This window comes from Caloenas nicobarica, chromosome 22, assembly GCF_036013445.1.
Source record: "Caloenas nicobarica isolate bCalNic1 chromosome 22, bCalNic1.hap1, whole genome shotgun sequence".
Classification (NCBI taxonomy): Eukaryota; Metazoa; Chordata; class Aves; order Columbiformes; family Columbidae; genus Caloenas; species Caloenas nicobarica.
In genome coordinates this window covers 4833658-4857411 of record NC_088266.1, presented here as the reverse complement: position 1 = coordinate 4857411, position 23754 = coordinate 4833658, and the positions used below count along the sequence as shown (strand labels likewise).

The window sequence follows — 23754 nt, the reverse complement described above, 5'->3', positions numbered from 1 at the left end:
CCCACTGGGAAGACCTTTTGGACACTAACTTTGAAACAAACTGGAAGAGCGAAGACTTAAAACATACAGCTTTGATATACAGTAAACATTTTCTTTCATAAATATTTTTTCTTATTATTTTCTTGTTCGAAGAAACGAAACAAAATGTTGAAAAACTATGTTAAACTAGTTAAAACACACGAGGACAAATACAGGGTTTTCTGAAAAGATATGGTAAGTTAACTGTGGGGAGAAAAAAAAGCAACTCAAATAGGACATCCCTTAGAGTGCTTGTGCAAACTTGGTACAGAACGGCCTAATTCTCATCTCTCACCACGGCCAACAAACCTTCCAATATTATAAAAGAAACACAATGTCATATTCACCTCTGTGTTCTTACTGTACGGTAGCCTCAGCTTGATGTAATGTAAAACAGGCCCAGTCTCCGCAATAATTCTGTATTTCTGTTGTATTACTTATCTTCCACTATTGCAACACTCCAATCGCTTAAGGCGACATTAGGAAGAGTTTTCCCCCAGTGAAAGCTGCGTAAATATAAACATCTAGAAAAGGCACATATTATACAAGCAGCATTATAATAAGGAGATTTAACTTTAAGTGGGTTTTGCTCCCCTCCCCGCAGGCTTCAGGGACTGGCGAGGTAAACGCTAATAAATTAAAAACGCGCAGGATATATTGACCTGTAGCCTGGTTTCTATTCAGAGCAAGTCACTTTAAGAATGCCCCTGACTCCTTTTCAAGTAGTTTTTGCAGAATTCCTGCGTCGCTGCAGTGCATTTGCGCCCATATAATAATTTTTAAAGTTTCACCTCGTGTTAGTATTGTGGCTAAACAGGAAAATAAGGCCTTTTTCTAGCATTTCTGGAATTGCTGGAGGGCTACTTCACCCTGCAATACAAAAACGGCAGGCAAAGTATCCGAAATTATTCTGCTGATGAAAAAAATACAGACAAATTAATTCCACGGCCTTATAATTTACATTCATTATTCCACTTTAAGGAGGAAAAGCAAAACTGGATAGTCAAATATCATTTACTGCAACCTTTATTCTGCATGTCTCATACAGCAAAATTGCTGTAAATTTTGCCTGAAAAAGATGGGGACTGAAAAGAAAGCAGAAGTCAGACCTGCGGGCAAAAATAGGAAAGAGAGATTAAACAATCTGCTGTAGGTCAGAGGTTATTTGTAGCTAAACCCAAAGCTCCAAGGCATCAACACACCACAACCCGCTTGCTCAAACTTCCTATTTAGTCCTTTCTACACTATAAATCTAAAACTAATGAAATGAAAGTGTAACACTTGAAAGATGAGAGCTTATACAAAGTTTCACACCACTTGCAAAACTTTTACAAAAAGCCTTAGGCCTGATATCCAGGTTCAAATGGAGCAGTCAGGTCACGCAAACAGGGTCAGACAGCCGCCCCCAACCCCCGGTTCTTTAGTTTTTCTTTTCCTTTCTCCTGCAAACTACTTTTCTCTATAAAAGAGACACTTTATATTTAAAAGCGTATTTCATAGTTGCTGTAATTCAAACTTTAAATTAGTACTTTTGCCTCTCGGTAACTTTACTGCCAGCAGAAATAATTTCTACAGTAAATACCAATTTGCTCTAAATATATTGCTAGGAGATATTCTAAAGAAACGAGGAAAGGACTGCTTCAGCTGCCCGCGTGCTGGCTTTGTTAGATGTTGCATTCCTTCCAGGCTGTCATCTTTCCAGCACTGGGCCTTCACGTCTCAAAATCCAACAGAACGCTAAAGCAAAGTCTACCTGCACTTGATTGGTAATTAAGTTTTCCCATCATACTCCACAGAAGCGGTGAACACACACACTGAGGCACTCCAGGAATCATTTCATCCTCCCCTTTCTGTCTGACTTATGTAGCGTTACTATTCACCAACGAAACATTGCGATATCGCAGCATTATCTCACAAGAGCGTCTCAGAAGAAAATGGAAACATCCTACAGTAAAGTGACAGGTTTTAAAATGTTTTTACAGTAACGTTCTTCCCCACTCAATATCCAAATTCCACAGACACAAAAAGCTAAACCACCAGTGAGGCTTTAAATAAATATCTTCTGGATAACTACCACACTGCTAGAAAATAGTCTAACTCGATTTTCACTGAGTTACCTCTCTTCTAAATTCAGAACAAATATGAAAACCGCTTTCCAAAACCGCCCTCCCAGCAGTTAAATGACACCTGCAGAATAGGAACCGAAGCTTCTAGAGCAGCCTGGCAATTAGGACTAATGGCAAAGTAACTAGATTCCCAAGGCTTCCCAAAGCCTCCTTCCTTTGAAGAACTCAACCACTCCTCCCCATCCATCTTCCCTCTAAGCACTTGCCAGGATTTTCGATGGAATGACAGCTACGTCAGCTTTATGAAGTTCAGTAGAGTAATAAGCCACAAATCAATTCAGACGCTGAAGTTAGGCGTTTGCTGTCCATAGATCTCAGGAACGCAAAGAGTTAAATACAACAACCGAATTCTGCAGGTCGCAGAAGCAGCGGGCACATACCTCAGCCTTCCAGATTCTATTAGATTGTGTTTTGGTTTAGGCTTTCTTTAATCACCCACTGCCATTTGAGCCCAACTGGGTGACATAAATGTATTATCCCACCATAATGTCAGAATTTAAAATTAGATTCAGTCTCCATAAATACACTTCGTGCAACCTTAGTGACTCCGTCCAGCCATGACGACTATTTTATGTAACATCTTTCACACGGTGAGACCTAAAAACTGCACTAAAAAAATTACAGCTACCTTTTCTGGCTGTGGATTTCTCTTCCTGAAGAGAATTTAGTTCAGGGTGAAAGGGAAGTAGTTTCATAAGATCAAACACTGAAGCAGCACGAGAAAAAGCAAATTACATAAAGTCCAAATGTACTCACAGTCTCCTTATTCGGAAGTAACTCCTTTCGGATCCTGAAGAAGTTCTTGCCGTACTGCCTCAACCCCTTAATAAACCGTTTCTGCGATAAAAGATAACAAAAATAGCATGTCAGCAGAAGGAAAAAAAAATCTTGTTCAGCAGCACAACAGCCAAACAGTGTTCTCAGCTTCAGGACTGCCGATAGAAGAAAACGTATACCTACACAGCAACGGAAAACAGACAGGGAAAAAAGGCTTTGAAAAGATATCGAAAAATCCAAACCACATTCCCCTTCTATGTCAAACTTCCAACATTCGAAGCTTAAAAAAAAAAAAAAAAGAGTCAGTACCACCGTCAGCTCTTTTCCAAAACGACCCAAGTATTCTGCTGCACGTCTCTTCCCAAGTCTATTTTTCGACTAAGAAGCAGGAGAAGGAAAAAAAAAATAGGCAACGCTGATTTTCAGGGCAGAAAAGTGGCTCTCCGGAGAAGGCGCCGCAGGGGTTAACGAGTCCTCGCCGACGCAAACCCTCCGGATTCACCCTTCCTGATTTTCGGAGAAATCCCAGCGAACGGCTGCCCGAGCCGGCGCTCTCGGCCGGAGCCCCCGGAGCCGCCGACCCCTCGATCCCCGGCGGGACGCGACGGGAGGAGCGAGCGGGGCCGCCCGGCGGCGACGGCGGGGCCGGGGCTGCGGAGGAGCCGAGCGGAGCGGGCGGGAGGCGGCGGCCGCCCAGCATGTGATCGCGGCGGGGCTGGGCGGGCGGCACCCGCGGGGCGCGTCGCAAAAGGCGGCCTGGATCCGCGGCCGCCCCCCCCGCTCCCCTCCCCGCCCGGGGCCCCAGCGGCGGGGCCCTCGGCCCCGGGAAAGCCCCGCGGAAGCAGCCGCCGGATTAACGCCCGCCGGTCCCCGAGGGCTCTGCAACGGGGCGGCGACTTTTTCCATCTCCCCCCCCCGGCCCGGCAGTTGCTGTGGCTCATGTGCCGCACCCCGCACTGCCCTGCGGGGCTCGCCGGGCCCCCCGCAGCTGCCCCTTGCGCTCCTTTTCCCCTCGGTAACACCTCCCTCCTCTCGCTGCGGGGCCGGCGCCTTCGGCTGGTCAGTCTGAGCCTCCAGCCTCACCCGCACCCCAGCATTTCACCGCCACCAAGCAGTACAGAATCGGAACACTAAACACACCAAGTGCCTCTTTTTAGAAAGGCCAGTCCTCATTCTTCTCATGGAATAATCATGCAGGTATTAACACTAGCAAATACCAAATTCTGCCGGCAAAAAAACGAGGAGGGATGTAGAGCATATGGGCCCTAACATTTTGGGGGAGATGAGAATTAATAAAATAATTCCCTCAAAAGAAACCTACCTCGGGTTGGCTTAATGCATTTTGGACCACATCTTGCAAACATCTCCTTGAAAGAGGTGGGCTGGTGATTAAAGGCTTCCATATTGTTTAGTGGATAAGGAATCCCACAAAGGGTAATTTGCTACCGAAACAGTGCTCTGTGAGCCTCAAACTGCCACCACACTGCTGAATACGAGTGAGCAGTCTCTTTGGAACCTCATGCATGTTATTTTGCAGATACGCTCCCACAAGGATCTGTCCTTACCTAACCCTGACCCTCAAAACCAGCACGACTGCTCCGGTTCGCCAGGAACGCGCCTCGGGGCGCGGAGGCAAGAATTAACCACCAGTTGTATCTGCTTGGAGATTACAGTCCCTTCTAGTATATGATCCCACCTGCTCCTTTTAAACTGGCGGACAGAGCACTCGGGAGTTCGAGTTCTGTGACTCGGGTTCCTGAACACGATAAATGTTCCCACTAACCAGGTACCAGCCTCCCATCCACCGGCAGAAACCACAGACATCTACACAGCGAGATACATGGATGGGATCAGAGGTACGATGATGCTTGTGCAGCACCAGTTAACAGAGCATAGACAGGAAAATGCGACATAAAAAGCTGCAGGGGAATAAGAAGAAACCAGGGCTGGAACACTCCAACCATAGATGAAAAACACACAGGGAAATACAAGAGAGCAACCTGGTCCACTGCATAAAATGAAAAGCCCCGATTCCCTATTCCTCATTTTGCCAAAGACTTATGGTGTATCTCAATTCTCAGGGGACCGTTTTATTTATTTTTTTAAGATTCCTTTTAACCAACTATTTTACATTTGTTTTGTGTTGCGATCCAACTCTGTATTAAAAAATCCTATGATGAGCTGGTTTGCTTTGAACTCTGAGATGTCAGAAATCCCTGCTGGGAATGGAAGCCTAGCATGTAGCCCTGCTGAGGAACAGGAGCTTGAAATGCTGTTCCAAATTTCCAAATACGAATTAAATCAATCCTTCTGGCATTCTGAAATTTTGGCTAATTACGCTGTCACCTATATCGGTGTCATACAGAATTATCGCTAGGCCATTACGGCAGTGCAAGATACCAACCTATAAAATAGTTGTGTGGCTCTACTGAAAGGCAAGAGAAAAGCCGCTTAATGCACAAAGAACAAAGCAGCACACAAAAATCACCTTCAGAAACTCAGATGGAAATTCTAAAGCAAAACAACCAAGGTTTTTCAAAAAACATTTTCTTTTTCAGATTTTCCTTCTTATTCTAGTCTTCCATTAATTCATGTTGAGCTTGCCCTTAGCCTGCAGCAAGAACAGCTACTTCTTTGCTCCAAGTCAAGCACAAAAGAGACCTCTAAGTGTTTCTAAATATAAAAGAACTAAATATCTGCACACCAAATCAGAAGTGACCTGTTGCTCTCCGGCATCTCATACAACAGACTGTGTAACACCGTTTAAATTTTCTCTCCTCTGCACAAATGACATGCAACAGATTTTCTGTCTGCATTTGAATGGTGCCGGAGATGCTGCACTACTCACAGAAGGCATCTGAAAATGACAGCGGCTGAACTGAAATAGTCCGACAATACAGGGCTAGAAGAACCACGAGGATTAAACCTATGGATGCACAAGAAAGAAGTTTTGATAAAAAGTGGAAGCAGCTCTAGAGCACAACGGTTTAAAGATGCATTTTTCGATACTTTGAAAAATTAAGACAAACATTTCAATTTTACTACTTATGTTAACTTTAAAACATTATTTATGGCAGAATTCTGTCAGCATTGTTTGTACTGTTCACTGAAGACAAATTGTAACACAATTTAAAAAAATGTTACGGATAATTCTTGCTGTGAGGTCGCATTAGGAACTCCCACGGCTTGCAAGGTCAGTCAATGTTGTCAGACACGAGTTATATTTTATGAAGTGGTTACCATGGCTATTGACCAGCCACAACATAAGATCTCCTAATGCCATTTTATCATTTGGGCTTCCCCAATGAAATGGGTTCCATTCTGCAGCGTCCTCCCACACCGCGTAAACACGGAGCTATAAATAACCCAGGAAGAACACGGAACAAGCATGTTAATGTTTGCATATGTGTTACTTGCAGGTCCCATATTTTATCCCAAGAAACAAATACCGTGACAAGATACACAAAGCCATTATGTTCTAGCAGCGCTCAGATGGCGTGTTTACCAACGCGGTGATAACGCCGTCGCAAAGCCGTAGTTGAGGTTATACGTCAGGGTTTCTATTAGCAAGAGATTACAGCTTGGCAGGAAGAATTTGCTGCTGCGTGCTGAAATTCAGCACCCCAGGTTTTCACTGGGAACTCAGGCTCCCAGTTCTGTTTTCTTCCTCACTGCAGAAATCTAAAACAAATCCGTTTCTAAAAGCACGCAAGAATAACATCTAGGACAAATTAACCTGTTTGATCCATTTAAGAATGTCAAACTGAAACCACATAGGCTTCAGAAAGGCAGGACGACTCCAGTAACACTGTAAATTCATAACTGTGACTAATACGTCTTTTCTGAGGTGTTGCTTCAATCAGGTTTAGATCAAATGCATTTTCTCTAAGAAAATCCATGTGCTATTTCATTCCCTTCCCATGACTTCCACCTGGTTAATTAGTGAAGAGCATGTTGTAATGCAATATATTTACAAACACAGAGCCTTCTCTGTTCCTTCTTAATCCAGGAAATAAGGACTTTTTTCCCCTCAGTCTTGCTCGAAAGAAAAAAAATCCTCTTTAGACTATGTCCAAGAACAGCAAGTTCTTCTCTCAACCTTTTCCTCAATTATGAGCATATAAAAATGGAAGATTTTGCTGTCATTAAAGCAATAGGTTCCTTTAACACGTCCTGCTGCTGGGAGAACACAATATGCTTCAACCTCATCTGAACCTCATTTTATTGTTTCCTGTCACTACCGTAACTCTGCTCAACGTTTTTTAATTTAATTTTGAAGCAGCAAGCAATTTTACCCTTGGCATTAGACACTTGCGCTGTTGTGTGTTACATCGCCTAACAGCAAGCTTGCAAAAATCACCAAGCTGCAAACCTGTCTAATGGAAAGACACCACAAACCTGCCCCAAAAATCACTGCGTGTTGTTCCAAGGACCTTGGTGCTGTATCAGAGATGTGCGCAGATCTCTGGTGCGCAAGCAGAAGCAGCAGATCTCTGCAGAAATCTCTCTGTTCTGCCTTTAGCCTCAAACACCTCCGATGCTCCCAGGTTAAGTTTGCTGCTCTGTCCCATCTCTAACCACACACTTGTCTCCTCCTGCGCCCAGCCAGGCTGTCACCAGCTCGCAATTCAAGAGTCTCCTGAAGAGATTTAGTGGAATAACAGCAAGAAAAGATCCTTGGCTGTACTTGGAGCACTGTGGACCAGCTCGCTGCGACGGTGAAACACCAACAAGCGCCAGGCAGCCCCTGCAGGGCCAGCTCTGGCTGCTTCATTGCGAACTACGCAATTTGAAGGAACCGGTTTTGAGGCATTAGTTTCCTCTTTTTTTTTTTGTGCCACAGAAATGTTTCCGGATTTCCAGTCCAAGAGATGACACACATCACGCAGGCAGGTGACCATTTTGTAGAGCAAGACTGGAAGAGAATAACCATAGACATGTATGCACATAGATCCTTTTTTTGGTTGAAAGCATCCCTTAGCTCTGCAGGACACTCGCTCAATTTGCTTCTTCATTCAGCAAGACCGTGACTTTAGTTCAAAATACGTAACAAAATGGAAATTCAGCTTTCTTTGAAAAGATACTTGTATATTTTTCTCATCAATTCATTTTAATGAAATAATTCTATTGTGTCGAGACAAAACTGTCCTCTAATCTTTGCGGTATTTTGAAAATCCAATTCTTTTTCACCAAGTCCTCTCACTCAAAGATATTATGGAAAAACAAAAATATTTTGTTGGTATTCATTAGATACCAATCCATATTAAAGGGCATTAATGTTCTCATTGGCTATTCAAAGCACCTCTTCAGAGTGCATTGCTGGTCATCTACATGTGATTAAAATCCTGTATTCCTTGGGCCATACGCCTGTAGGATCAAGTATCCTCCATCAAACTACAAAATACATCAGCAGAAAGGCTTAAAGGTGCTGAACAATTACCCTTCCCTCCCAATTGCTTTGCCTTCCTGAAAAATTATAGTGAAAAATTAAAGCAACTGTAAGGGATTTGACACCAAAGCACCGCAGAGACGGAGGGACACGCCGTCCACCCGGCTCTGTGTTTGTCTGTCCGAACGCAGACAGAAAGTCATTAAGCAGCGTCCCCCAAGGGAATGCCAAAAGATCCTGAAATGATAATGATCTCCCTTCCATGGTGCTGCACCGTGAGCTTTTGTTTTCAACAATAGATCTCCCATGATACCTCTCACTTGCTGAAAATATTGGTATTAAGTGAGCATGAGCACAGCTGTGTGTAAATTACATATATAAACAGATTAGATTTGTATATTTATACTGGGTGCAAACACATTAATAGCACATTTGCATACACAGTTGGCTAAATGAGATTGCATGCAGAGCAGGATTACTAGTTACAAACACATTTATTTAGAATTTTCAGTAAATTATTTATGCTGCCACTGGAGAGGTCAAAGTGGATTCATCATCCTTTCTCCCCTCTTCGCCTTCTCAGACGGCAGCAAAAATGCTCTTGTCAACATGCTTTCCCCATATTGCCCGTACCCCATCGCAACTATTCTGGAAAAAGGACTCGCAAGCTAGCAGGAAAAACCGAACCGGGGTGATTACCCAAAGGTTATCCACATTTCCTCCAGTTTAGTTTATTGAGGGTGACATTTTAAGGGGAGGGTACGAATTCTACGTTTGACCACAGCATGAACTACCACCTAAATGCCAGTTTGTAAAACTCTTTATTCCCCTCTCTGTTTAACGCCAGGGATGAATGCAAAGTCCGTATGAAAGGCAACGTGATATCGAAGGTGACACAACAGCTCTCAGACACTTCCAAAGCTGGGGGAGAATTCAGCTATTCCTTCACCCCAGGCTGTGAGCTGTCAGGGTGCTGCTAACCTTCTGTGCTAACCTCAGCTTTATTTTGCCATCAGTATTTTAACAGAGCTATTTTTATAAAGAGACAGATTTCAGGTTCACCCAAAGCAGTTACGCGAAGCTTTGATTCCCTTTCTGCATTCTACCTGTTTCTGCACGAGAAGGAGAAAATAAAACAGAAAAAAAAAAAAAAATTAATCGATTATGTCGAAATAAGGAGCCTTGATTTTTGCTCTAATTGTGCCCCTCTGATTATTGGCTCTGAGTGCTTTCACTGCACATCCCCGGCTAAAGCTCCCAAAGCAGCCGGTCTCTCTCTCCTTCATGTTCCCCATCGGTTCCTGTCCAAAGGTCCAGTCCTGCCTGTTGGGTTCACCGCGCTCGCAGCCCCACCGATAAATCATCTCCCAACCTGCTCTTGGCAACGCGCTGGCCGCCGAGCGATGGCTCCATCCCGGGTTGCCAGGCAACCCGCGCGAGAGGGATGTCTGAGAACCGCTGACAAATGGCCAAGTGGCTGCAACAACAGACTCCTCTCTGTCAAAAACGTGTTGGGGAGAAGCGCCTCCCCCGCCTCCGCGCCGAACACTGCACGATTGTAAAATCAAAATCAAAAGGCTATTGTAATGAACACACACTTCCTGCTCAATTACTAATTGTTAAGAAGCTGCGGGGAGGCTGCGATCACACAGCGTATGGCAACAGAAATGTGATCCAGTAAACGAGATAAAGTCAACAGCACGCCAAGAAACTTGATCTAAGAACAGCCTGCAGTGGCACATCAGAAGCTGATGCACAGATCAAAAAAAACGCTGGATATTAAAGCAGCAGCAGGAAGAAAAAAGAAAACCTGACTCTGCTTTTCCTGAGCTCCAGAAGGGGTGTTTTGATAAACAACCTTGGTTCTTTGGAAAAACAATTCGTGGATTATTACAAATCCATTCTAACACTGCTGCAGCTGCCTGGCCCCACATTTCAACAGGAAGACAAACAGGCAGGGACAGACGAGCACTCCTGTTCGAGGACTGCTCAGTTTGGGCTTTACTTTAATAAAAGAAGGGTGGGAAGAGGAGACATTCGTTTTTCCAGAGCAGGCCTGGAGAAGGCAGCCCTGCTGGCCCCACAGCAGAGGGTCGAGGGGCAGGAAGACATTCCAAGCTCATGGAGACGCAGAACCCCCAGGGCTGCACACACCGCTCCTCAACAGCGTGCAGAAGGGCAGGGATATTAAACACACACAGGCAAGCAGCTCCTTATGCCACTAAACTTATATCACTTCCACCAGCAATAAAACTGGGGTGGCCAACTTGCCCAGATTTATATTTAAATGCCCACGACGGAGTTTCTGCCGCCAGCCAGGAGGGTTCACCCCTGCAGGACAGATCCGTGCAACGTTCCCGGTGCTCATGAAACCTCCACGAGACCTTTGCTTTTTCCTGATCTTCAGAAAACAATCACGTTGCACATGTCCACAAACCTTAAAAACCGAACTGGAGACTGTCTTCACTGGCAAAAAAAAGCTTTCTATTCATGAAACATTATCTGAAGGTGGTTGTCTCCAGTAATCAACAGTTACTCAGTGCTGCAAACCAGGCTAAAATGATTTGAGTGTCTTTTTACCTAAAATGCATCTTTAAAAAAAATCATTTAAGCATTAAAGGGAACAAAGGTCTGGCACATTTGTGACCCAGAGAGGCAAAACAATATGCTGTTGCCAAGAGACAACAGAAAGCTTTCGATTATGCTTCAGATTGCTTGTTTTCTGTACACGAAGAGATTCATTTCTGATTGTTACTTTAAACTGCTGTTAAAATGTTAATATACAAAAAGCTTTCTTATATACCAAAACTAAAGAGCAAGCAAAAAGAAAAAGTTGGACAATGTGTTCCTTTTCACAGACATACTTCCTTTCCCATATGACATCTGAAATATAAACCCTTTAATACAGGTAAGCAGCAGAAATTCAGCACTTAAACTGCAAACTTCAAACTAAGAAAAAGAAAGCTATTTGCTTTTCATTTCTCAAACTCATGCTCACCCAAGCTTGGTAAAAATGCATTTTCTAAAAAAACAGTGCCAAATCTGAAAAAGTGCCCCACAAATGAGAAAGGAAAGAAAAAAAGACCTGAAAATGAAGGACCAGAAATGCATCTAAAACAAAGGCAAAACACAACCGGTAGGTATTTGGGGGAGGGAGGCGAGGGGGAAGCGGGGCTGAGACTATGGAATTGCCTCCCCAGACGCGGAGAGCTGGACAATATCTTCCATATCAGATAAATGAAATATGTGCCCTAATAAAACAGAGGTGCCCTCTTTTGCCTTCCCCAATTTGTACCAAATTGAATGTTTGATTGGAGTGTTTGAAGCCACTCCAATGCGGTGGAGGGTAATACGCTGTGATGCTTATTTATTAGCTCCTCTGAACGCCTAAGCCCATGTCTGATCAGTCTCCCCATGTAGCCTAAAAGCTGTATAAATCTGAGCAGATACTGTGAAAGGGGGTGGGGAGGAAAGGAACAAAAGGGTAAGAAAAAACATGGTGGATGGTGCACAAGTGGATAAGGGAGCGAGCGAGAGATCAAGAGGCCAGTAAGGGCAAACCCACAAAGCCAGAAGCTCCGTGCACCTTGAGCCTTCACCGCAATATATTCAAAACCACAGACGCATCAAAGCACAAAAACACTGGCCAAGGAGCACTAAGTAGTAGGTTTTAAATGCACCCTCACGAGCGCTAATCAACACAACGCATCTTTTACACAACACTTAAAGAGGAAGGAAGAGAAAACCCAACCACGCGTTAGTTGTCGGAACCTCTGCACAAGCACCAGCTCCATTGGGCCTCATCTGCATCGGCTGCGTCAACTTTGAAAGAGGTTCCAAGTGAAGTTACTCAGCTCCTACGACGTGGAAAACGTTATTTTTCTAAGGTGGCACCCCCGCACTCCAATCTAAGTTTCCTTCCTGCCCATTTGAAGCCCCTCACATGCAGCCAGACTCAGAAATTAAAGCTTCTCGGCTCTTCCAGCCTCCAGCAGGTACTCACTGTCTCCCTGGATCAAGTCCTTATTTGCTGTCAAATTCTTTGTACGGCAGTATAATCATTAGCTTTACTGGCACTATTATCCTCGTAACTAATTAGGACTCTTGGATGGATGCAGCAAATGATTAATATTTAGTCACTATGCGTCGACTGCAGAAAAAGCCTATTATCAAACAAGTGACACCTCCACAAACTTAAATTAAATAATGGCTCCCAGAGAGGATTCGGAGCCACTGACAGAATGGCAAGTGATTTAAGTAACATAAAGCTGAGCAACTGGTGATGGATCACAGGTTTTTCACTTGCTCTGTTACAGCCTGGAATAGAACAAATGATCATTTTTCAGTCTAATTGAATATGGCCGCCCCGCTTATACACAAAAGGAGACAAAGCTATATGATTTGCTTCATCAAAATGCATTTTTATGTCATCTGAATGATTAATTAAAAAAAAGGTGCTGTTGATAGGGAAGATTATAAAAATAAAATTTATCATGCAAACAGAACTTGCAAGTGGGGTGTATTTTGGCATTCATGCCGCTTACGCTTGTGTAAGGCAGAGAAGTCCTGCGCACTAAAGCACACAGAGCATCCATATTGCGACAGTAATCAAAGTTTCTTAGATAAGAATTATGTCACTATACCGATTCGAAGAAGCATTTTGTCATTTTCTGCTGCAACAGCCACCGGGCAGCGCTAAATCATTCTCGGGTAAGCGGATCCCTGCGCTGCCCAGATGCTCGGACTGTTCTCACGTCATGACTCAGTTTCCTTTTGGAGAAGAACAGGACATCGCATGATGTTATATTTAAACCAGATTCCGGATCTCTTGGCAGATAAAATCTGAATAAAAGGTCAGGGTATTGAAGACAGTAACTGTGTTACTGACCAGAATATCCTCTGATGGGGAGAAGGGAGAAAACCAGGCGCGTCCGTGCGGCGGATTTGCACGCCTGGTTTATTTTCTTCCCTGCACGAGGGTGAACGGTCTTTGTTTCAGTTGCGATACTGCTGAGCTGCACAGCTCCTGCTTCTATACATAGAACTTGTAAGACACACACGAACATTAAAAGCGACTCCAGCTCTGTTGCTAAGAAACTAGGCAGGAGCGCTTTTTTGGCCCTCTTCATTTATAAAATAACCACTCTGCCCTATGGGAGAACGAAGGCAATCTCTCCAGTCCCTCAGTGCCTTGTTCTCATTTTCAAATGAACACAGAAAGATGATCGGGAACGCTAGGAAGTGTAAGCGATCTCCATTTTTAAGATGCCCTTGAAAACGAGATGAAAAACATGGTTTTAACAATCAGCTGCTGTCATATTTATTAATCTTTCAAGCAGCAGATTCTTTCCCTTGGCAACAGTGAACTACGTGTGTGCGCGTCTGTCTCGCTATTACAAACCTTCTTCTAGAAAACAAAACACAACACCAGCTTCTGAAAGCACCTACAAATTACTTACTTAGTTCATGCCAGAGTTAAACTTGGAGTTTCGAGTTCAGCTTCCGTCCCCACACAGAAACAGCCGCCCGAGCCGTGGCAACCGGCCAGTGTAAATACTTGTATTATTTTGGGGGATCAGCAACATGGTAAGTGCTTAACAGATAAAAATATTCCACACGAAGGCAGAAAGATGATGAATCAAGAAACATACGGCGGTTAAACAAAGCAAATTAAAAAAAAATTGATATTGTTAAGAAAAGACTAACTTATCTGGCAGCTGTGGAAGGATCAAGATTAGCGAAAGCAGTGAAATCACCCATTTTGAAGCCAAGGTCACTGACAGGATTTATAGATTTATCCCTCAAGGCAGCCTTTGCTGAACATGAAATGCCAAAATAATTTCTTTTTTTTTTTTTTTTTTAAATCTATTTCCCCCACCCCATTTGGGCTCATTTGCTGGAGGCTTTTAAAATTCATTCCTTTTTACAGCTGGTTAAACAATGGAATCTTTCTGCAAACTAAAAGGACAAAATTGATTGCCCTGCACAAACTTTTCTGCACGTATAATTGATTTTTAATTCATTGTCTTATTTCCGAAAGGACTTGACAATAAACTCTGTACTGTATGTGCAATATTGATCCCTTTAAACAAGAGCTTGGATCAAAGACTGATGCAAGTTAATCGCAACCAAAAAGATCATTATCTTTTGTCTGGAAACCTGCATTTAAACTAAATCCACATTTTCGAGCCATATTACACTTTATATGTTTCAGCCGTACTGCATCCTTTAATTTTGTAAAGCTGTCAAATGCTAAATAAGTGTAATTTTATGCAACCTCTAAATAATAACTTTTTTCCCCAAGCAGAATAATTTCATCCTGCATCAGCTACTTTTTACTGTGAGGAATGATGGTTCTAAGCTACAGACAACACTCTATATTCCCACTTTTCCTTAAACTAAAATCTTATTTATTCTTCTTCAAATAAAGGTCCTAGTAGACCACAGCAATTTGCGTTTGGTGGGGGTTTTTATCTTCATGGTCAGTTCATTTTCAAACTGTTACTGATGAACGCAAATGGCATCAAATGGCTTGATTCCTGAAGTCCACAAAACGTTCATTTAGTAGGAACTGACACTCTCCTATGAAGCTGTAATATTTACTTTTTGTGGATAAAAAATTAAAACTAAGCACCTTAACCTTCCAAGCCTGTTCAATGACCGGATCGCAGCCCTGCAGTTCCAGCCTCCCCTTCGATATCCCTTGATTTTTTTCCCCTGACTATTCCAGAGGGTCCACTTCAATTTTGCCACGAATTACATTTTCTACAGCTGCCATATAAACAGTAAATAAAATTCACAGTGTTTTTGCCCCAGTAAGCAGCTCTGTCTCCCAGCCTATCTGAAGCGCCTGGATTCAGAGAACCACGCAATGAAAACAATGTTTTCATGAGCAGATACTCCAAAGAGGGCAGACGAGAGACATTTGAAGATGATTCTGGGCAAAGAAGCCAAGCAAATAAGTCTGTGTGTTTTGCATAAGTAATTTCTTGACTGGCTACACTGGCTTACAAATACTTGCGAGCACGTTAGGAAATTGCTTTGCTGTATCTTGTCATTTTTGGCAGCAGGATCTCCATTTGTATTTTATGATAAATAAGCTTAAAGCTGAAGCCAGGTGTGGATATTTTAAAATTTATGAACATGTAACCCATGTACCTGGCCAATTAAGGTTTATCGCCAGCAAGGATTAACTATCCCTGCACATAAATTCGAGGGATTGTTGGAATCTAGGTTGTTTACCTCAACTACTCCACATCAAAAGCAATGTAAAATATTTCAAGGGCAGCATATTTCATGATAAAAGCTACTTATCAAGGTCGTCACGGCATGTCACCGACAGTTCTGCATGGAGATGTACAAGTGAAAAAAACAAACCCGCCTATTCCTAAGGAACATTTTGCATTTTCTTTATGAGAATTTAACATCTCTGAAAAGATGGGACCAAGCGTAGGAGAAAAAGGACGCGGTGTCCAAGAAATAATGCAAAACTACTGATTTGCCCAGATTCTCTTTAAGTTTGGAAGACCCAGCCCTGAATTTCAGAGGTGGTTTAATGAGCCTCGCCAGTGTTCTTCACAATCAACATCTGAATGCTAATTAGGAGCACAATTCCATGCAGCAAACGCATCCCTGTGCAATAAACTGCACCGCAGCAAACTCTGCCCTTAGCGAGCATGCATAAGTAAACAGAATTAATAACCACCCAAGTGTGGACGGGTGACTTAATCTGTTTCGATTAGATGCAGCTCAGCCTGAGGCCTTTGTGTTATTTAAAATGTGTTCATCATGTTTAATTAAAAACCTAATAAACTAGAGGTTCTTTTAGTTCTGATTTGTATTTCTCTCTTCTGTCCGCCGTATTGATTTTGGTAGTGCTTTTGAGAAAAAGGCAGGAAAATGCACATTTTGAATAAAGAGACAAAAGTGTAAGATCACATCATCGGGACTGTTCTGTGAGGAACAGTCAGAACTAGTCTAGTGCCTTCAACATCGCCAACACACGAGGAATACCAGAATTGAAAACCATCTCATTAAATTAACAAAACTTAAATGAACATTGTATCCTTTGTAAATGACAGCATTTGATAGGGTATTTATCTGAAACGGAAGAGGGTACAAGCAGCTCATTTTTGGATGCGGAACAAGCGTAGGGTCAGAATGTACTGAACATCACAAAGGAGAAAAGCCACTTTGCACAGAAGATTTTTGTCCCAGAATGGCTAGAAATTCTGTAAGGACAGTTTTTCTTGCGAAATATTTCCACTGAAACCATGCCAGGAAATATGGGTGTTCGATTTAACCTCAACTGAAAGCAGCTAAGGATCATAGTTCCAGATTTGGAATCTGTCAAAGGTAAAGCAGCGTTACCATCAGGGCAAGCATCAGGGTTCACGTACAGGGACTCGGTTGCAGGTTTGTTGTACTTACTCCCCACAGACAAACCCTCAGCCTGCGTGTTTCAAAATACAACTTCTATGTCAGTTTTGAAATATTTCAAACTGGAGAAGAATTGACCAGGGCCATTCCATTCTTTTTAAGGATTTCTGATTGCTTGCATCAAAAATGCCTGCACTCCGTCCAAGAATAAGAGACGTTTTTAGAGGTGACCATGAGATGCAGAATAGAGCTCACTGCTCTTTCCCTCCAACCGTCCCTTGCTGGGTTTGAGTGAAGCATCTTTGTTTTCTCAGTGCACTGAAATAAGGCAAATACAAACTAAAACTTGCCTGTACTACGACGTAATATTGCACACAGGGTGACAAAACCAGCATTCTAGAGCACACCAGGGCAGGAAAAGATGGCTCAAGAAAATGAAAGGAGAAAAGTGGTTACGCTGCAATCTCACGTTAGCAAAAGATATCACGTGAAACACACGCCCCACGGCTAAGTCAGTCCCCCCTTCCCAGGAACATGGACCTTGCTCAACAAATTCCTCCACAGAAGTGAATTTGTGAGCATCACAAGAGAAACCACCCCCCTCCTCACCAAATCTTCGCTGGAAACCGATGTTGTCAGGTGTAGCACGAGCCTCTATAAACAGGAAACAGCTGCTCACTGAGCTGCGGGCAGACGCACAGTAAAGAAGTTTCTTTAGTCACTTTTGTTAGGCAGTGTTTTCACAGTGCGCCTCTGAATTTACATACTGGAATAAAAAAAGGTTTAAAAATAGCCACAGGTTTAGAAACATGAGGGAGACGACAAACCTCTGTCTTCGTATTTACAGAGCCTTCCATTTAATGCAATCACTGGCAAATTTTATCCTCTGTTTAATTTGATCTAAACCTCTGTAACCATATCATCAGGAGTAAAAATAACGTAACTTCCATCCTTTATTTTAATCAGTTCTGATCACTGCAAAGCAGCTCTTACTTTCTCGGGTAAGGAGGTTAACGAACCAGAGCTTTGTACCTGGTATCTGCTTATTTACACGAGTTGTAAAAATTAAAGTAGATACTTGCTGGGATGCAAGAATAGACTAATTCTAAGTCCAGCACAAATAGGATGGTTTGGACCACATCACTAGAGGCTTCCTGCTGCTCGTCACTTGCCGTCATCAGATGGGGGGGGAAACTCAACGTTCTCACCAAAATTTAATTGTTTCGGCCAGACTTGGGGTTTGACAAATCAGTGTTTTCTGAAAGATATGTTGCTGTGGAGTCCTATGCGGCTCCAGTCCCCTATATATCATGCAGAAAGTTTTTCTCAGTTACACGGAGCCAATGCTTAAGGAAACTTCCCCAAGCAGAAATGCTCAGAAGTAGAGCTGCTTTAATCTGGAGTTTTCTCCAAACTGCCAGGGCCAAACACGCAATGAGGTTGTGCAGGTGGAGCTTAGCGGTCTATAAATAAGAGCAGAGTTTGATCTTTGGCTCTGCCGAGGCTGGAGGGCTGCCAAGTGTTTCTGGAAACTTGGATGGAACAGAACAAGAACAAATCTGATAAAATGAGCTGACACTGACAATGATTTATGAAGTCAGTGATCATTATTCTGTACTCACAGTCTGCACTTTTGGAGTCATGTTTCGCTTTTCAATAAACTTTAACATGAGCTCTTCAAAAACCCCGAGCTGCAGCAGCCATGGCATTCACAGCATAATGCTTCTGATGGAAAAAACAAGGAGACGGAAACAAAATCTACACCGAAAAAGAGGTGTTGGCGCTGTACGGTTCACCCATGAACGTGGGAAAGAGCATACGCAGACAAAACAGAGGTTAAAACAATACGATCACAAACTTACTGAACACTGGCACGGCACTTGAAGTATTTGTTCCGACAGTCTGTTCCCTAAACAAAACTCCCTTTTATGACAAGATAACTGTAAAACTTATCAGGAAACTGCGTTCTAAGGCTTTTTACTCATCCTCTCCTTCGCTGTCAGTGTTGGCGCATGATGCTGTTTCACTCCACGGCTTCAGGCAGCTCCTCAGCACAAAGGTTCTTTGTTGGGTTGCGGAATAAGCCTGTTTTAATCCAGGTTTAGATAGCCTGGCCCAGCCCGAGTCTAGCTCTTGTAAAAGGGTTTACATAAGAGAGGGTAAGCACACGGAATTCATGGGAATAACTCCCTGAAAGACTTTCAGAGAAACTAGAGTTTCAAAAAAAGTCTCTCCGGCCATTATCTAAAGAATTAAAAAATGCTAAAAGACCATGAAAGTTTCCCCCCATTATTAATTGGTTCTATTTTGTTGCACCAATGCCAACTGTATTAGTAGCTTAATAAAACCACAAAATGTTTATTTTTATTCACTTCCTTTCATACTTGATCAACTAACGAGCTTAAATTCATTTTAAAAAAAAAGATCTTTTCTGGTGTCATTTTTCCATGAGCAATGCTGTCTTGCACTGTAACAGATTCTCTTCATTTATATACCTGGTAAGCATACATGACAAGTTGAATTTCTATCTGCGTTTATTCCAATGCAATACGGTATGGAACAGAGAAGCTTTTCCAACAGCAAAAGGTAAAAACTATAAGGGAGTCTGAAGTTCTGGGATAAATATTTTATCATAACCAACTTCCAATCATCTGATTTTCTATTTTAGTGCACACTGCAGCCTAATTATTGAGCTAGGAAATATAATGTTTTTCCATTTTCACAAAACTACACATGCCTAGTTGGCTCGCTAAAGATGTACTGTCTTATAGGTTACATTTCACATAAACCTTTTCTGTTAAGCACAATACACATCAGTGCGTAATGTAACGTAATCCAAGTGAAAACGCACGAGTTTCACCTTTTTTTTTTTTTAATACAGTAGAGCACTTGTGTGTCCCCTGAAGCTGCAAGGGCTGACAAACCCCCAGCGACTGCGGGTCCGTAGCCGTGAGGACACAACGCTGCACTGAACGTCCACCGTGTCTCTCAAATTCATCATGTCCATACATCACTTTGGGAGCCACGGACAAGATGCACGCCCTGTTTGCAGCCCAGTTTTGGAGCCGGACAATTTCTACATACTTCAATGTAAATGTGGCCAGCATGGCTAAAACTGGCTTTCAGATAATTTATTTTTGGTCTGTTCTTTGTCAAAGATTCATCCATCAAGAAACTATGCCAGCAAACACTTCCTAATATTCCATATGAGGGGAAAAACGGACTTAATCTCAAGCTCTGTTTATGAGAAACGCTGATATCCAACCTTCCATCAGCCAACTTGAGCTGACACCATAAACCTCCTTCAATATCAGTAGGAAAAAAAACAGGGACAACAATTTGTTGCCTTTTACATCTTGTCCTACCGCAATTAATGACTGTGGCCAGCCTTCCTGGAGGTGAAAACAAAAGGGAAATTTGGAGTCCAGAAGTTTTGCATCCCTTTTTTTTGCAGCTAATTTACCCTACAGCATCCTCTCAAAACCAGTCACTTGATCTTCTCCTCGCTTATCCTGCTATTAGAAAGGTATTTTCCCCAGTCTAATCAAGTTCTGTATATCGAACAAGGGCCCGCTAACTCAGAATTCTGCAAACATTTATCCTGTGCAGCAAATTATTTGCCCCTCTCCCCCCACACAAAGATAACCTCTTCAGAAAAAAAAAAAAAAGAAAATAAAAAAGAGCAAGAGAAACAAGATGAACTATAAGGCTCAAGGGAATAATTCATTTCCTACCACTTCATCTTCAGTCCAACACTTCTCAATCAGCTTTGGCACAGGTTTCTTCACCAAGCGCTGCAGGGCTTTTCCAGCGTCATAGTTACTTTCATGTAGCTGAAAAACAAAGAAGACAAATAGATCATTCAATGGAATTAGCAGTGATCTGATATTGGAGAAAAACCACTAAAGGAAGCCACATGAGATGTTCTATGCCTAATTATTTCTACTGTTGATATATGAAGTGAAATTCAAACAACCTGAAGGGCAACTGGGGTTTTATTAGTAAAAAACAGCATTAAAACAAGCGTATTTTCTGCTGCCTTCCTGAGCTTCTCCCAGATAACGTGTCAGTCCATAAAGCACTGGAGATTTTTTGGTTAACTTTAAAAAAATACTTTTAACATTAGAAATTAAAAGGGAAATTTTAAAAAGCTCCAACAAAACATTTTTCAAAAGGAGTTGCATTTTATGCAGTGTATTTTGTTTAGATGAGTAACACTAATTAGAAAAACTAACATACAGGAGGGATTGCAAGCCATGGGATGCCAAGTTTACCCATCCAGAAAATTCTCTTTTTTTATTGCACTGCAAAGATCACCATGTTGTTGGAGAACAATTATGGAAAAGAAACAGAACCTCTCTCGATAGCTATGGGAGCACACAAAAGCAAGTGGGGATGTCGAAGGTGACGTGACTGTTTCAGCTGGTCATAGCCTACAGTGCACTTTATTTTTCACCAGAAATTCGGTACCTATATGATCAAAAGGTGTCTGAAATAGACAGCAGACATTTAAATCAGGGTGAGGCAGAAAAAACAACTACACCGAAAGAAAAACATTCACCGATGAACCCATGAGAACATCGAGCTCTTAACTCCGGACAGAAACCATTTAGCACACTGTAGATTCACAGCCTGTCCTGTCTTCAAAGTACAGTGGGATTTCAAGAACTGAAGGAGAGTCAGGAGCCTGCTCTATGTCTTCTGAAAATGATCTAAAAGAACAAAAAATATAGCCTGGATGACAAAAACCGAATTATCTTCCTACACTCCAAAGAGTGAACAATTTGCGTATGAACTTCTCTACACCAACTAGAGGCAATTTTTCTAAACAAGGTGCTAAGCAAACCAAAGCTTCCAAGCTATTGATTAACAGAAAAGAATTTTACGGACCCTCAAAAGTTTCTTTACGACAGGGACAACCCAAAAATGATTCTGTACATCGATTATCCCCTGCTTTTCCTTCCTACCTGGATTTTATCCCGAGCCATCCGCATCCCACCCTCCAGAAGCATCCGTGCTGCCAGACCTGTGTTAATCACCCTCAGAACACACTGCAACAAGTTCTATAATTCATGAACTTTTCCCAAGACTGATGAACCAAACAGGGATCAAGATACAACTACTGAACAGTGATGAGATATTAACTGCTTTGTTACTATTAATATAAAGTTTTTAGAACAAACAGTAACGTTCCCTTAATAGGTGGCCTGAACGCATTTGGTTTTTTTCTTACCAACAACTAAAATAACAATAGCATGCAGGGTGTTACTGCAGTAAAACAAGCACTTGGCTAATATAACGGGAACAAGAAAGAAAACTACACCAGAGTGGTTTTCTATTCTTTTTCAGCTTCCTGTACAGCACCTACAGGGAAGTGGCAGATGCAGCAGCGGTAGCTGCATGTACCACTGATCAAATCTGGGTGAGATTTCCTGACGTTCAACAGAACAACAGCCGGTGAATCCACCCGGGGATCAGGTCCCCGCCTGCACCTCCGTGCACGCGGACCAACGATCTCAGTCCATCTTACATGAGCCGCAGGTTAAACGATGGGAGCAGAAAGTTGAGCCTTGCCGGGCAGCGCTCAGAGCCAACGCTCAGACACCGCCGCCGACTCTAAACTTCTTCCTAACTCGTTCCTTTAAGACTCCCGTGGTATGCAACACCTACTTAAAGGCACGAAAATAAGATGTTGTCTTTTCTACCGAGTACACACCGATTTTTCTCCTTGTTTGCACTCCAGCACTGGGAACAGATCCATCTTAAAGAAAAAAAGATTGTTTGTTTTGCCAGCTCACCTTGCAAATGCTTTTTTCTGTGCGTGCCACTACCCGAAAGATTTTTCGCTTAGGAAATTCGACAGTGTTGAAGAGAATAGGGCCTCTGTTTCTTTTCCCTCTTTGCTCCCTCCCAAAACACGCGGCAATGCCAAAGCCTCTTTGTAACTTGGAGGGCATCTTTATTTTGCCTCAAGGACAACACGTGTTTTTCCCTGGCAGCCCCATTGCCCAAGCAGCTCAATCTGCAAAAACATCTGACGAGCCCAGAAAGAACAGACTGGGCTGACGGGCAGCTACGCTGGTTACTGAAAAATAGAAGAGTTCACAGGCCACAGTTGTCCCAAATTAATAACAGAAAATATGAGCATTAACTTTTGACAAAGTAATTATAACAATCACAAAACCCATAAGTACAGACATGAAAGAAGAGTCCTCACATAACAAAAAAAGACACAGATGTGAAAACAAGAGAAACTGAGAGAGGTTTAGAGTATCCTGAAAAATGTTACTTTTAGCAAGTAGAAAAAAAAAGCTTTTGTAAGTGCCAGGAATAGGATTATGGAGCAAAAAGACAGAAAAAAAAAAATTTAAGTGCCAGAGTTGAATTTACTTGTTTCACTCTGGCTCATTTCTTTCGGTCATTTAGTATATATAAGCGCTTTATTGGCATTGTCTGTGGTTTCATTAACTTCAGGTTGAAGTTTTCAAGGTATAAACACTAGATTACTACCCTGTCATCTCGAGAATCGCCATTTTTAGCCGTAACTGCGTCGTGTACATTTCGAACCCCTGTGACACGATGTACGTATGCAACTGCAACAAAAGGAATCGAGACAAATGTACTGACACTTCCAAACAGAAAATACAGCAACTCCTGCATCACTGGACGGGAGCTTAGATTAAAGAAAAATTCTGAACATGCACGTGCCCAAAAACCTCATTTATATTACAAGAGTCATTAAAGTAGGCTAGATCACAGGCAAAGCCTTATTACCATAAAGCCTGCACGTTACCACAAGGTTTCAAGTTTCTACTCCAGCTTCTCACAGCGCTGCCATTTTCTGTCTGCGTGATGCTGCAAATAAATCCTCCTTTTGGCACGGCTCAGCTGTCAGGCACCCCTGCTCTGTAATGGAGCCATGAATTACATCTCGCAGCTCTGACATCTCTGGTCTTCCTCATCAAAATATTGTTCTTCAATTGTAATTTATAACTTAATTTAAATGTCCCTTTTAGTGTGACCTTTTTAGATCAGGACGGCATCGCATCTGGCAGCTTCTACTTC

The 23754-nt window shown here is 42.5% G+C and overlaps 1 protein-coding gene across 4 annotated transcripts in view; it reads right to left on the bottom strand.

Annotated features, from left to right (window-relative positions):
* RERE (arginine-glutamic acid dipeptide repeats) overlaps nt 1-23754 on the bottom strand; it is a 169361-nt gene that overhangs the window by 38773 nt on the left and 106834 nt on the right. For all 4 annotated transcript variants that reach the window (XM_065649830.1, XM_065649832.1, XM_065649831.1 and 1 more), the window contains 2 exons: nt 20424-20522; nt 2901-2981 (listed from right to left, as the gene is read on the bottom strand). In XM_065649830.1, the coding sequence (XP_065505902.1) occupies nt 2901-2981; nt 20424-20522 (180 nt within the window). The remainder of the gene's footprint in view (nt 1-2900; nt 2982-20423; nt 20523-23754) is intronic.